Source organism: Equus asinus, chromosome 21 (genome assembly GCF_041296235.1).
Source record: "Equus asinus isolate D_3611 breed Donkey chromosome 21, EquAss-T2T_v2, whole genome shotgun sequence".
NCBI classification, from domain to species: domain Eukaryota; kingdom Metazoa; phylum Chordata; class Mammalia; order Perissodactyla; family Equidae; genus Equus; species Equus asinus.
In genome coordinates this window covers 59,174,838-59,188,326 of record NC_091810.1, presented here as the reverse complement: position 1 = coordinate 59,188,326, position 13,489 = coordinate 59,174,838, and the positions used below count along the sequence as shown (strand labels likewise).

The 13,489-nt window shown below is 42.5% G+C and overlaps 1 protein-coding gene across 2 annotated transcripts in view; it reads left to right on the top strand.

Annotated features, from left to right (window-relative positions):
• ITGA9 (integrin subunit alpha 9) overlaps positions 1-13,489 on the top strand; it is a 332,491-nt gene that overhangs the window by 197,659 nt on the left and 121,343 nt on the right. For both annotated transcript variants that reach the window (XM_044754042.2, XM_070493860.1), the window contains exon 18: positions 13,231-13,381. In XM_044754042.2, the coding sequence (XP_044609977.1) occupies positions 13,231-13,381 (151 nt within the window). The remainder of the gene's footprint in view (positions 1-13,230; positions 13,382-13,489) is intronic.

Sequence of the window (13,489 nt, the reverse complement as noted above, 5' to 3'; positions counted from 1 at the left end):
AACTTAGAAGCCACTGGAGGAAGTGTTTTTCTGACTCTGTGCCTCCCAGCATCTACGATACACTAATTATGAAGTAAACATTCATTCCTTGTTCTTGATTTATTAAAGACACAAGTAACTGCCCATCAGAGCTTTGATGAGCTCAAGAAAACTAGTGCTTCGGGCCCAGAGCAGAGGAACTTGGCATTGTGGTGAATGTGGTAGCCACTTTGTGGACAAATGGGCACATTTGTGAGGTTTTTGAGGTTCTATGTCTGGTGTGTATATTCTTGTTTCTACCTTCAAGGACTCTGGAGATCCAGAGGACCCAGGTGGGAAGAGCTACTTTCTCCTTTCCCCCATGGCTGCATCACCTCACTGGAAAAAAGGTTCAAAATCTGGTGAGGCTTGTAATTTCAATACGTTTTATAGTCTGTCACCATTTATGTCCTCCATTTGGTTCTTGAGCTGGAAGCAGAGAAAAATTATGGCTGTGACAGTTATTCGATGAGGGTTCATGGTGGCCCTGCTGACTTGGGTGCTCTTGAGTTGTCTGGCCTGCCAGCTTCTGTGAAATGTAGATCAACTTCTTGCATTTTGAGTGTACAGGCAGCTTGTGTGTGGCGTAGGGTGGCACCGTGCCATTTGCTGGGTCAAGTCATACGTCGCTGCACATCCTCCCTGCCTTATGACATCAGACCTCTGAGCAGCCCACAGATCTCGGGAATTCCTCTGTCTCCAAAAGTATTCTTTGTCTTTAATCCAGTTGTTACAGTGAGTGAACCTGATTTGTTCCAGATGTCCTAAGATTTAGTGATTCCGGAAACTACTCCTAAAGTAAAGGCTGATGAGGATTTGAATTCCTCTGTTAGTTGAGAACCAGCAGTTCTTTTCACAGTTAAACAGATGGGGTGGGAGGAGGGAGCCTCAGCTGCTCGGAGGGCCCTCCGGCTTCCCAGGTTAGCCTCCTTAGAAAGAGGATGGCCTGTGAAGCAAATACTGATTCTAGCACGACATGAGTTATTAAACAAGCCAGAGCTGGGGCCAAATTGATGCAAGCAAAGTCAGTGAGGACATAGGCATGTAATTTCTTTTTTAAGTAGCACGTATTTTCGTTAATTGTCTGAATGTTGCTGGGGAAACCACTATTTTGGCTCAGATCACCTTAGTAAATGATTTTCTCTCACTTTAAGAGCATAAAACTGGCCAAGATGGGTATATACGAGGGAGATAGAGGTATTTCTGGCTTTGTATAAGTGGTTTTCAAACCAGAAATTTAGTCCCAGGAATCATTTCCCTGACCCACTGTAAATTTTAATTGGCGTGCCTTACAGAGGTGCCTCATGATCTCTAGCTGGGGTTAATAACCATGTGGGTCCGTTTTGCATGATTCAAGAGATTTATAAAGCATGGTGAGATGTGAAACACATCTCAAACTATATGGCATAATAACCCGCTGTTGGAGAAGGTTAAAACGTACATCCATTCATCCATCTACCCATAGAGCATATTCCATTTAATGATAGTATCATTGGTTTACCCAATATATAAGGACATAAACAATATGACTGTTAAAGCTATTTAAAGTCATGGATTTAAAACAAAAGCAGAAATTAATGTAGACTGTTGCTCTTTAGATTTTTTTTAAGTATATTTGAAAGTAGGCAAATGTTCAGATAGATGCTAGTGACGATCTGGGACAAGCCATTTAAACTCATCCACCCAGGGATTCAGCTGAATCCTGTCTAGATGACCGGGAGTGTCTCCAGGGAAACCAAAAGCAGGACAGCTGGAGGAGAAGCTGAGTGGTGACTGAGGTAGTACAGGGTGGGCACACCTGAGAAGCAGGCTGGTCACAGTTGTAGCACTGAGTTTTGAACAAAGTGAAACATGTCGTAGAGTGTAAAATGAGAGGATCCTGAGCAAGTCAGCATGAGGAGCACCAAATGGGTTAGAGTGGGTGGTTCAGGGCTGAGGCCATAAACTATAGGGGGTTGTCTGAGGCTCGTGTTTACATGGGGCCAGCGTAGGATATGCACAGGACAAGACTAATAGCTAGGCAGGAGTAACAACTCCCCTCATTGTAGAATAAATTAAAATATAAAACAAGATTAGATTTGATTTCCTAAATATATTTGGAATTGCACCTTTTTCGTACAGTATCCTTTTTGGATATTTCTTGGTGGTTTTTTCACACACACACAAAAAGAAGTGGTATCTTTTTTGGTGTTCTTGGTTAGTAAAATAAATCTCTAAATATTTGCCAAAATAGCTAGAACCTTGTAAGTTATGAAACTGTAGTGATTTTTCACAGCAGTGAAAATTGGTATTTGGATTCTAAATAATTTGGTGTTTCAATGACATCTACAGGAATCCAGAGTAATAGGCAGTTACTAACTAAAATGTGCCAGCAAGACCAAAACAGTTTCCCATCCTTGTAGGAAAGAGAAATTTCGGAGCTTATACTGGAAGATTCTGTGAGAAATGACTCCTTTGTAGTCCCTTTCTGTACTTCAAGGTTTCCTTGTCTAGAGTTCTATCACATGAGAATGACTGTGTCTTGGGGAAAGGATAGCTTTTCCAACTCATTACAAGCTGAGAGGAAGAGACTAAGAATCTGAAAACATGTACATTAGTCCGTTTCCCACTGTATACTCTGCTTGGCTCATAAGTGGCTGACTCCAGAAAATTCCATTTCCCAGACTCCCTTGCTGACAGGCTTCCTGTTAAGTTTGGCCAATGAGAGAACTGGTGTGAGATTGGAGGGAGGGAGGAAGTGAAAAGTTAAAATATTTCTCCCAACCCCGCCCACTTCAAGCAGCATTCTGGCAATAGCTACCTCTCCAGCTCTCAGCTCCCTCTTGGCCGTCCCAGCTCCGGTCACACCTCCTCCTCCTTGGTCCCCCCAGCTCTAGGGGTGATAGTCACTTCTAACTTCTGGTTTTTCTCAGCTCTCCTTGTTTGCTCTTGTGGATCTTGTAGCACTTTTGTACCTAGTTCCCCATTTTAATCCCTTCTAGTAAACTACCAGCATAGGGTCTGTTTTCCCGTCTGGACCTCGACTCATACAGTGGGCTTGAATGCTGGTACTGCCAGTAGGTAAACTGGTGTCACCACTAGTTACCAAATAAGTTAATAAGCCACTTACCTTATTTGGTGCTCAATGTCTTTGTCTGCAAAGTAGGGAGGAAGGTAGTCTATAATAGAATCTGGAGTCCTTTTCAACTTTATTTTTTATGTTTTTTATTGATTTTTTTTTGAGGAAGATTAGCCCTGAGCCTATTGGATCTCCTGCCAATCCTCCTCTTTTTGCTGAGGAAGCTTGGCCTGAGCTAACATCCGTGCCCATCTTCCTCTACTTTATATGTGGGATGCCTGCCACAGCATGGTGGGATAAGCGGTGTGTAGGTCTGTGCCTGGGATCTGAACTGGCGAATCCTGGGCTGCCAAAGTGGAGCATGCAAGCTTAACCACTGTATCACTGGGCCAGCCCCCCTTTTCAGCTTTAAAAGTCCATGAGTCCCTAAACTTTGCCTTATAACATATGCTCAGAAAATTGTGTATATTGGGGCCAGCCTGGTGGTGCAGCAGTTAAGTTTGCATGCTCTGCTTTGGCAGCCTGGGGTTTGCCAGTTCAGATCCTGGGGGCAGACCTATGCACTGCTGTCAAGCCATGCTGTGGCAGGCGTCCCACATATAAAAAGTAGAGGAAGATGGGCACAGATGTTAGCTCAGGGCCATTCTTCCTAAAAAATTAAAAAATAAAGGATATATTTTCCTACCTCCATCATGGAACATTTTAATCATTTCCTAGGCATGGCTTAGCCTTCATAATACTCCATGTGTACAGATTTTATGAGGACATTCACCCTGGCATCATACCACTAATGGCTGATGTTGGCAGCTTTATTCTTTGGAGACATACAAATGTTGGGGTTTTGAGAATGGGTTTTATGTTGCTGGTATAGATCACTAGTTTTCTATATAGATCGCTAATTTTCTATAACTTGTGTCACAGAGAGGGCTCTTTGAATGCAAATGCTTCTGTAATGTAATGGAACGACTCTCAGATGCAACAGTAGGCTTGAGCGTAAAAGCTCTCAGCCCATAGAGGTGAACAGAGGCTGAGGAGTAAACACCACAATGACATTCTGGGACAAAATGGCACACACACTATTGTGCCTGACACTATTGGAGGTATCAGCAGCTGCCTTCCAAAGCTGGCAAGCTGAGGGCAGTCCCTTACAGAGTACATGCCCTGCAGGGATGGGCTCAGAAATTTGTGCTTACTGCCATCTGCATCTTCTCCAATTGGTCCCTAGTCATTCTCTCCAAAGTGGATTGCACTGGAGAAGCTCAGAAATATATATCGCTCAGATTTGAGGGTACTCTTTTGTGTGCCTTACCTTAAGGTACACTGGTTTAGGGCAGGCAAAATATTCGAAATTAGTTAACAACCTTCACAGCATGGGCATACCTCCCTTTAAGAGCAGTTGCCAGCCATAGACAACAAGCACAGTGCCCCTGGTGCACCCCACTGGCCATCAGCCCTGGGTAAGGGGTCTGTTGGGTCACCCACACTCACAGACATTTAGCAGGACTGTGAAGCATGAGTGGGCTGGGACCATCAGTAGAAATGGAGTGGAGATTGTGGCACCTGAGATGGATCCTTGTGACAGTTGCTCAAGAAGGAAAGTGAACAGGATGTGGATCACAAGGGGTGAGGTGGAGTTTCCCCAGGGACTGGGGCCCCTTCCAGATGTTCAGAGATAATAGGATTAACTGATCTGATCTGCCAGTGATAGGCGTCATTTGCTGGATCATTCTCTCATTCATAAAGCTGGCATAGGACCCTGCAGCAGGCACGGCAGTGCTGTCTTCATCCCCTTTACCCTTATGTGCTAGCCTGGCATCCGGCTCCCACAGCTACATCTCTTTGCCTGCTCTGCCCTCCAGGTAGCAGGCCAGAGGTGCTGGGAATAGATGCCCTCCCTCCTCCGCAGCCCTCAACCAGTGGTTGACTGGAGTTAGCACAGGAATACTTCCCTCACTGTGCAGCTGGGATAACTCTAAGTTTCCCAGAGTTCCCCAGCAAGGTGAAGCTCCAGGGACCGACAGCAGTGAATGACTTGATGTCAGATCTTTTATTGCTTGCCTGACCTTCCGTGTCTCACTCCACCCCTCCTCTATTGGTGTTTTGTGGGACCACCTCCTGAGTAAATAACTTGCTCTCAAACCTGCCTCAGGGTCTGATTCTGAGAGGCTCATGCTAAGACACTCCTTATTGCCTAGGTCTGCCTGGCTTGCTTCCTTTTTCCCATTACATCACATGTAACCGATGAAGTTCACCTGCACAGTGTACAACTTGGGCATCAGATTTTAGTGAAACTCAAAATTACTTTGTGGGGAAGAAAAGCATGCATGTGGTGTACCTTTTCTTTTTTTGGCATTTCGCAATAGTCACTACCACATTTTACACGCAAGTGAGTTTTAGGTGCTAAACATTATCAGTCTTATTTTTTTAAATACTCAATTTTATTTTTACCCAAATTTATTTTCCCTAGACCTCTACTTTGCAAGTAACACAAGCAAATATTTACCATTGAAGATTAATCACAAATCAACCATATTATTTTGTTAAAATTAAGATATGTAGAATTTACTGAAAGTCTAGAATAGTCCTGACCAATAGAAATATAATGCAAGCCACATATGTAGTTTAAAATTTTCCGGCAGCCACATTGAAAAATTAAAGTGAAACTGGTAAAACAAATATTTAATATATCAAAAAAATTATTTAAGCATGTAATTAATATTAAAACAATGATTGAAATTTTTACATTCTTTTTTATTTTATTGTGCTAAGTCTTGAAATCTGATGTGAATTTTACGCTTAATTCAGACCTGCCACATTTCAAGTGCTCAAAAGCTACATGTGACTAGTGGCTACCATATTGGACAACATAGGCCTAAAACGTGCACTTCTGAGTTGTTTAACGCAATAGGCGAGGGAGCAGTGGTAATTATACACCAGTTCCCATCAGTCATTGGTTGAGGGCTGCTACAGGGTGTGTCAGAGTTTTAATTCTTAGGCACTTTACTGGTCTGCAAAGAAAAGTCCTCTAGCAAAAATAAGATAAGACCCTGAGGGACAGGGGTAGAACCACGCATAGCCTACCACATTTTATAATACCATCTCTTTGGTGCCTCATTATTTATTAACAAATTACTTGCAACCCATCTGGCAGTGGTGACTTAGGGTAACATGGGTAAGTTCACTAGCCTAGAGGATCAACCTAAAACTCTAGTGTTCAAGATCCATGGGAATCAGGATGCATCCAACATGTTCTGCTTGCCTTCCACTGATCCTACGGCTAGGAATGTGCTTTTCCTGCTCCTTTCCTTCTTATTTCTGAGTCATCTCCATCCCTTTACCCATGTTTATTTTTTCCTCTGCCTTGAATGTAGTTTATGTTTCTCTGCCCACCCATATTGCTCCTCGTTCTTTAAGATGTGGTTCAATTCCTGTCTCTCTCAGGGAACTTCTTATGATAACTTCAGCCTCCAGTGATTTCTTTCACCTGAATTTCTCTTGCACCTTATTCTGCACCTGTTCCTTCAGCATGACTTGTCTTATCAGCTTCATGGTATATTTCCTTCACATTATAATCAGATTATTTGGTACTTTGTGTTCATACCTCTTATAGGAAGACATCAGATGAGCAACTGCAGTTTTGTTGTTTTCATGTTTGTAATTTTAAGCACTAATAGTTGAAAAGCACTGATAGTTGTCAACAAAGGTGCCAAGAAGGAAATTGCCCAACAGAGCTGCTGAAGGCATCTGGAATCAACCTGAACGCCTCCACCAATTTCACGGAAAATTGTCAAGAGGGAAAATAAGCAGCTCAGATAGCTTTTTGTAAAGTGATGACACTTCCCAATATTCTAAATATTATAAATGGCTAAGAAAGCAAACAATTTCATTTCTCATCTTATTATAGCCAAATAAGTTTTATGCAAATTTTATACTGTTGTATTTTTATGGACTTTAGGAGCAATGGGAACAGAGGGAGGAATACTAGACAGGAGTTCGGAGGGCTGCCTGGCTCTGCCACTGTCTGCTGAATGGCCTCAGGGAAGTGGTTAACTCTGGCCTTTATCTGCAAAGTGATGACTCAAATGAGCCCACATCCAGCTGTCAAATTCCATTTCTGATTTTATGATGTCTGCCCATTTTTAAGAATAGGAAGCATTGTTTATGGTTTTAAATTGCAATGGCTGTAATGTATGTCATTGCTTTTATGACACATTGTTGAGGATATCTGTGATGTACTGGATGCTGAATCCTTACTCAGGAATGCTGCCCCCAATTTTGACATTTCTCCTATGGGAGAATATAATCTGCTTCACAATGTACTTTTTAATATGATTTCCATGAATGGAAAAACTAGAGAGTGTGAGCATATGTGTGTGGACAATCAGTCTTCGCAACATTTTTGTTGGCAAGGCTATCATCCCATTAATAGTATGATTCATGGTTCACTTCCTTAGTAAAACCTTGCCTAATATCCGCCCCCTTAGTCCTCTCTCCCACTGCCCTTGCAGAATCCCTTCTTTGTATTCTCGTAGCATAAGGAATCTCATAAAGATGTTCTCTTATCCTATGGGTCAGCACTTAGCACATGTTGACAGCAGCGAATCTCTTACATGTTTGTCTCCTCGATTAGACTGTGAACTTGTAGATCTGGGACCTACATCCCTGGTGCCTAAGTTGGGAAGCTAGTTTTAAAAAGTGATGGATGGATAAGTGACTAGAAAGAAGAAAGGAAGGAGAATGGAAGGGAGAATGGAAGAAGGAAGTCAGGAAAGGAAGAATGGGTAGATTTGGCTGCCCTATACTATTATCCTACTTGTCATTATCAAATATAGTTGTGGTTGGCAAATATAATATTAATGATAATAATGGTATAACAGAAAATTTTGTAAACTCAATACAGTTGACTAGAATGCACTTGATTAACTCCTGTTTAGTATCCTTTATTCAGGCTAGATTTAAAATAGCAGCAAAAGAAAATAAAAGTATTATATTTTATGGAAGATAGATTATAACTACAAATTATTTAAATAAGGTCACGGTTTATATCTTTAAGACTTAAGAAAGATCTAAAATGATCTCATGGAAAATTAATTATTAAACACCATCCAGTTGCTTTTAGTTTCTTTCCTTAGCATCTTCCGCCCAAAATTGTCCCTGCATAAAATTGTTTCCGTGATGGTAGAAGGGGAAGAATTTGCTTTGGAGGCCTTAGTGGTTCAGCGTATGATGATTGATATGGAACTGTATTGCCTTTACCCAATAAGAAACTTTGGATGGTACCCGCTCTTAATGTATGGTGATGAATGAGGTCAGAGAACAAGTTCCACAGTGATCCTCAGGCACCACAGAGCTACCAAGATGCCAGCAGTATCATCTGACATTTGGAGTACTGAATTGATGCTAGACTTAAATATAAACCCATCATGTTCAAAAACATTGCTATGAAAGATGTGTTAGGAAAGTTGTGTTTGTTGTTTTTGATAACAAGTGGGCGATATGTTTCCAGCGGGCTGCACATATGCTATAAGATAAGCGTTATAGAAACCGTACAGTTTGTATCTTCTGTTGGCTGTTAATAATGCTCTTCATATAATGGTACACTTGAGTCATTGGAGTACAAAGTAATGTGACCCACTTAAAAGACTGCACAAGCAAATAGAATTAATGGGAAAATTTCTCAGGGAATAAAATTCCTTGAAAATTAGAATGATCATTCTTCAATAAATAAGTAAGTAGCCGTGGAATGTTTGGCACCAAAATCCTGTGCCTGATCCTTTTGCTCTTTCGGCAGTCCTGTCAGAGAGGTTGGTCTTCCTGGGGTCCTGTTTTTTCAAATGTCATGAAAAGACCTTTCTTGCCAAAGCCCTTCTTGACAGAGATGGAGTTTATGTAAGAGCTGTACTTCAGATGGCCTTCATGCCGAAGGAAGTTTGGCACTAGCTCCAGCTCAGACATTACATGGCTGGGTGACCTCAATCAAGTGGGTTCCCCTCTGCGAGGGCTCAGCTTCTTCATCTGCGACCTGTAAAGGTTGAACTGATGATCTGTTGTGGGGATGTGCATTTTTATTCATTCATTCAACAAGGAGTCCTTGATCATCTACTATGTGTCAGGCACAAATCTTTGTCACTGGGGTTTCAATGATGAGCAAAATCAGACAGGGTTCCTTGCATCCCAGTGCTTAGATCCTAGTGGGGGAGAGACAGTCCTTAATCAAATAGCCACACAAATAAATGTGTCATCACAATCTTAGTGAGTTCCAGGAAGGTTTGGTGGAGCCCACAGGGCTGGGGAAGCTCAGGTTAGGAAGGTTTATTTCACCCGGAAGGGAGACCTCCCTTCGAAGGCATAGGAGGCACTGAGTTCTAAGCTCAGCACAGTTCCTTGGGTGGTCGCCTTATCTCTCTGCGTCTTGATTTCCTCATCTCTAAAAATGGGACTAACATCAGGAATCTTTCATGGCGTTGTACGGTTTCAGAAGGACAACGTGTTCAAAAGTACCCAGCACCATGCTGGCAAATTACATTTCATTTCATTTCTAAAAATATCTTTGGAAGCAGAGATGTACTGTTTTGTACATAGATTTTCAGCTGTGGAGAAAGAATGAAAACAGCTTTGAGGTTTCTTTTTATAGAAAGTCTGAGTTCATGTTCTGCCCTAGAAGGTGCCTGGCTTCCTTTAATCATGGAGCCATGTTTGAATCACTTGACTTGGAAATCCCAGGAACAACTTTGCTGCATAATTAAGTGACAGAGGCCCGAGCTTTATGGGCTGGCAGAAGATTAGGCATCTCTGGCCTGATCTCTTGCCATTTACACATGAGGAAAGGAGACTGATCACATGAATAATAAAATCGGAATGAAGAGGCAGCCCCTACCCCATGGTCCTGGGCTTTTCCCTCTTGTCTCTCTGCTTAATATTCCATTTGGAGACTATGGGCACCCTCTGAGGTGACTGGGCTACTTGTAAGAGCTTATGCAATGCCTGTTCAAGATAAAGTGAGGTTAGCTCTCTCTCATAACTCCTCAAGGCCTGAGGATTACTCCTTTAATCTTACAAAAGCAAACAAGAGGACAGAAATAACCCATCAATTGTTTAAAATTAAAATGGCCAACAATAATAAATAATTGCTACAATAGCTTGAGGTCAGGGTCTAAATTAATTGGAGGCCATTCAAGAATTTGAAACTTTTCTCTAAGTTAATTTTTCACATCTTGTTTGGATCGTTAGAGCTTTTGCTTCCAAAAGCAAGGCCATCAGATCTCTCATTGCACATGTTATTCCTGTTGACATGCCAGGCATGCAGAAGAGGGAGGTCCTCTCTTCACAGATGGGTAATGATGATTCCTCCCCCTAAAAGTCCATATTTCAAAGTATTATAGCCTACTGAGATTTTGGATTGTTCTCTTTCCTGCTGTATCAGCTGTATTAATGGTTGCAAACAACAATAAACTTGTGCTGGTTAATTTAAGCAGAAAAGGAATTTATTGGAAAGATGTGGGCTGGTTCAGAGTATAGGCAGGAAGGCTGGAGAACTAGTGTGGGCAGGAAACAGGGGAGCCAAGGGTTAGCCCAGGATGCCACCTCTGGGCTGTCAACTCCTCTGCAACCACCTCAGATGATCTCAAAGGGCCCTAGTGTCTTTGTGCAGTCCTCAGAATTCATGGCCCCCATTAGGGGAGCTTCTGCTCACCACGGTGCGGCCACTTGACCATCCTTGGATTACATGACTGCACTTAGTCAAGTGCCTACACTTTAACAATGGAGAGGAGAAGGAAGGTTTGCCCCTTTATGCTGATGTGCCCCTCCTGCCTATCCTGAGATGCCCCCCAAAGAGGAAGGTGTCAGGATGCTGAGTGGCCAAAAATAACAACTGTTCTCTATGCAAACCCTCATATGCTTAATCACATCTTCCATGAACTGGGTGGCTAATCAAAGATTGGCCACCAATATGAATTTGTTTTGTCCAAAGCTCCCATCTACATAATAATCATCAGTCTCATGTGCATCTTCATCATTGTCATCATCCTCATCATCCTCATCACCACCATCATCCCATTGCTGGCCCATTCACTCCTTTGCTCTCCTGGGCTGCCATTTCCCTCCATCTCCTCACCCCTCAAACATTCACTCCTCTTCCTCTCCTTTCCCAGTCTTTGACCCTGCTTCTATTTCACTGCAAAATGGAAGTAATCACAAGGGAACTTTTGTTTGTTTGTATCACCCATCTACTAATGCATCTGTGCTGTATATTCTCCTTTCTCACCTCATACCAGCTCAGGCCAGCCCCTCTGCCTGTTCACTATGCCATCCAGCAAGTGCGCTGTCGTGTCGTCATTAATTGCTCCCTTTCTAGTAGATCCTCCTCATTATCATGCAAATATGCTATGGTAATTCTCATCTTAAAAAGAAAAACCATTTCCTCGAGCCTACTTCCCCTACCAAGGGCCATCATCCTATTTCTCTGCTCCCCTTTACGGAAAAATTCCTCCGGGTAGTTGACTGTACTCACTGTTTTCATTTGTTCTCCTCCTACATCTCTTAAACCAACTCCAATCAAGCTTTTATCTCTATCACTACACTTAAGCAGTTCTTATCGCCATCACCAATGACCTTCAGAGAGCTAAGTCCAAAGACAGTTGTAATTCTTCATGTCAGTTTGACCTATCTCCTATGTTTGACAAAATTAATTACTCCTTCCTTGAAACATGTGGCCCCTTGGATACCATTTCTCTTAGTTTTCCTTCTATCTCCCTAGGCACTCTTTCTCTGTCTCCTTTGCTAGCTCCTCCTCATCTTCAGCTCCTAAGTGTGAGACCTCTTCTCTATCTACATGCATTTCCTATTGATCATTTCTAGTCCATCCCAAATGTACGTCTCCCTCCTTCAACTCCAGATCCTTGCATCCAACTGTCTCAACATCTCTTCTTAAAAATCCAATAAGCATTTGGATTTTCTCTGCTATACCTTCTTTACTCATCATCTTTCTTATCTCAATAAATAACTCTTCCCTTCCAGTTGTTGAATCTAGAATCCTTGGAACCATCCTTGACTCCTCTCTTTCTCTAACACCCCTCATTCAATCCATGAGCAAAATCTGTTGGTACAACCTTTGAAACAAATCCAGAATATGACCTCTTCTCACTACTTCAATTTCTACCACCATGGTCTGAGCTGCTATCGTCTTGCAACTGGATTATTGCAAGAACCTCCTAACCAGGCTCCCTGTTTCCCCCTGACCACTCACTCCAGACTGTTCACATGAGAGCCAGTGTGAGCCCTTAAACATGGAAGTCAGGTTACACCACTGCTCTGCTCAGAGGCCTGCAGAGCCTCCCATCTGGGTCAAACAAAGGTCCTTATGATGGCCTGCAATGCCCTGCATAATCCGCCTGCTCCCACGCCCTTTAGCTCCCTAAGCTCTCCTCCTCCTTGCTGACTCTCCTCCTTGCTTACTCCTCTTGAGCCCCACTGGCCTCCTTGCCAGTTCTTGAACATGCCAGGCACAACTTTTCCTTTGCTAGTTCCTAAATATCTGTGTATCTTGCTCTCTTACTTCCTTCAGGTTTCTCATGTGATCAGTGGGGCTTCCCCGACCACCCTATTTAAAATTGCAACCCACTTTCTCCCAATCTGGTGCTCTCTCTCCTTCTTTCCTTTTGTAAGTTTTCTCCATAGCTCTTATCACAATCTGACTGTATGTTCACTTCTTTATATATGTGTTTTCTGTCTCTCTGAAGCCACAAGAAGGCAAGTACTCTATTTTGTTCACTGCTCTTTCTCTAGCACATAGAGTAGTGACTGGCGTGCAGTAGGTGCTCAAAAATATTTGAATTAATAGATGACCAAATTCCATATATAGGTTATTAAATGTCTTATAATTTCCCAAGTTTCATGTACAAGATTTCTCATGAGCCACAGAACAGCCTAGTAAGTTAGGCAATGTAGAACCCCTCTGTGCTTAGATGAGGAAGCTGAGGCCCATGGGAGCTAAATGATTGCCCAAGGATGCATGACTGGCTAATGGGGTTCTGAGACTTATAGTTCTGATCCCAGTGGATTTTCTGCCTTTCCACCCTCAACTACTGTCTGATGCCTCATGTTATATTAGTGAAAGCTTCAGGGCACTAATTGCTGTGTATTTTTCATTGCAGCATTGATGAGAAAACCCCATATCTAGCTTTGGGGGCTGTGAAGAATATCTCCCTAAATATCTCCATCTCCAACCTCGGAGATGATGCCTATGATGCCAATGTGTCCTTCAATGTTTCCCGGGAGCTCTTCTTCATCAACATATGGCAGAAGGTAAGAAGGGCACCCATATAGTGCTTTTGCTGACTTTCGTCATAGCTTGGAATATGCAGTGATTCTGCAAAGACTATTGCCTTATGTGGAGTATCATTTGGAATTATT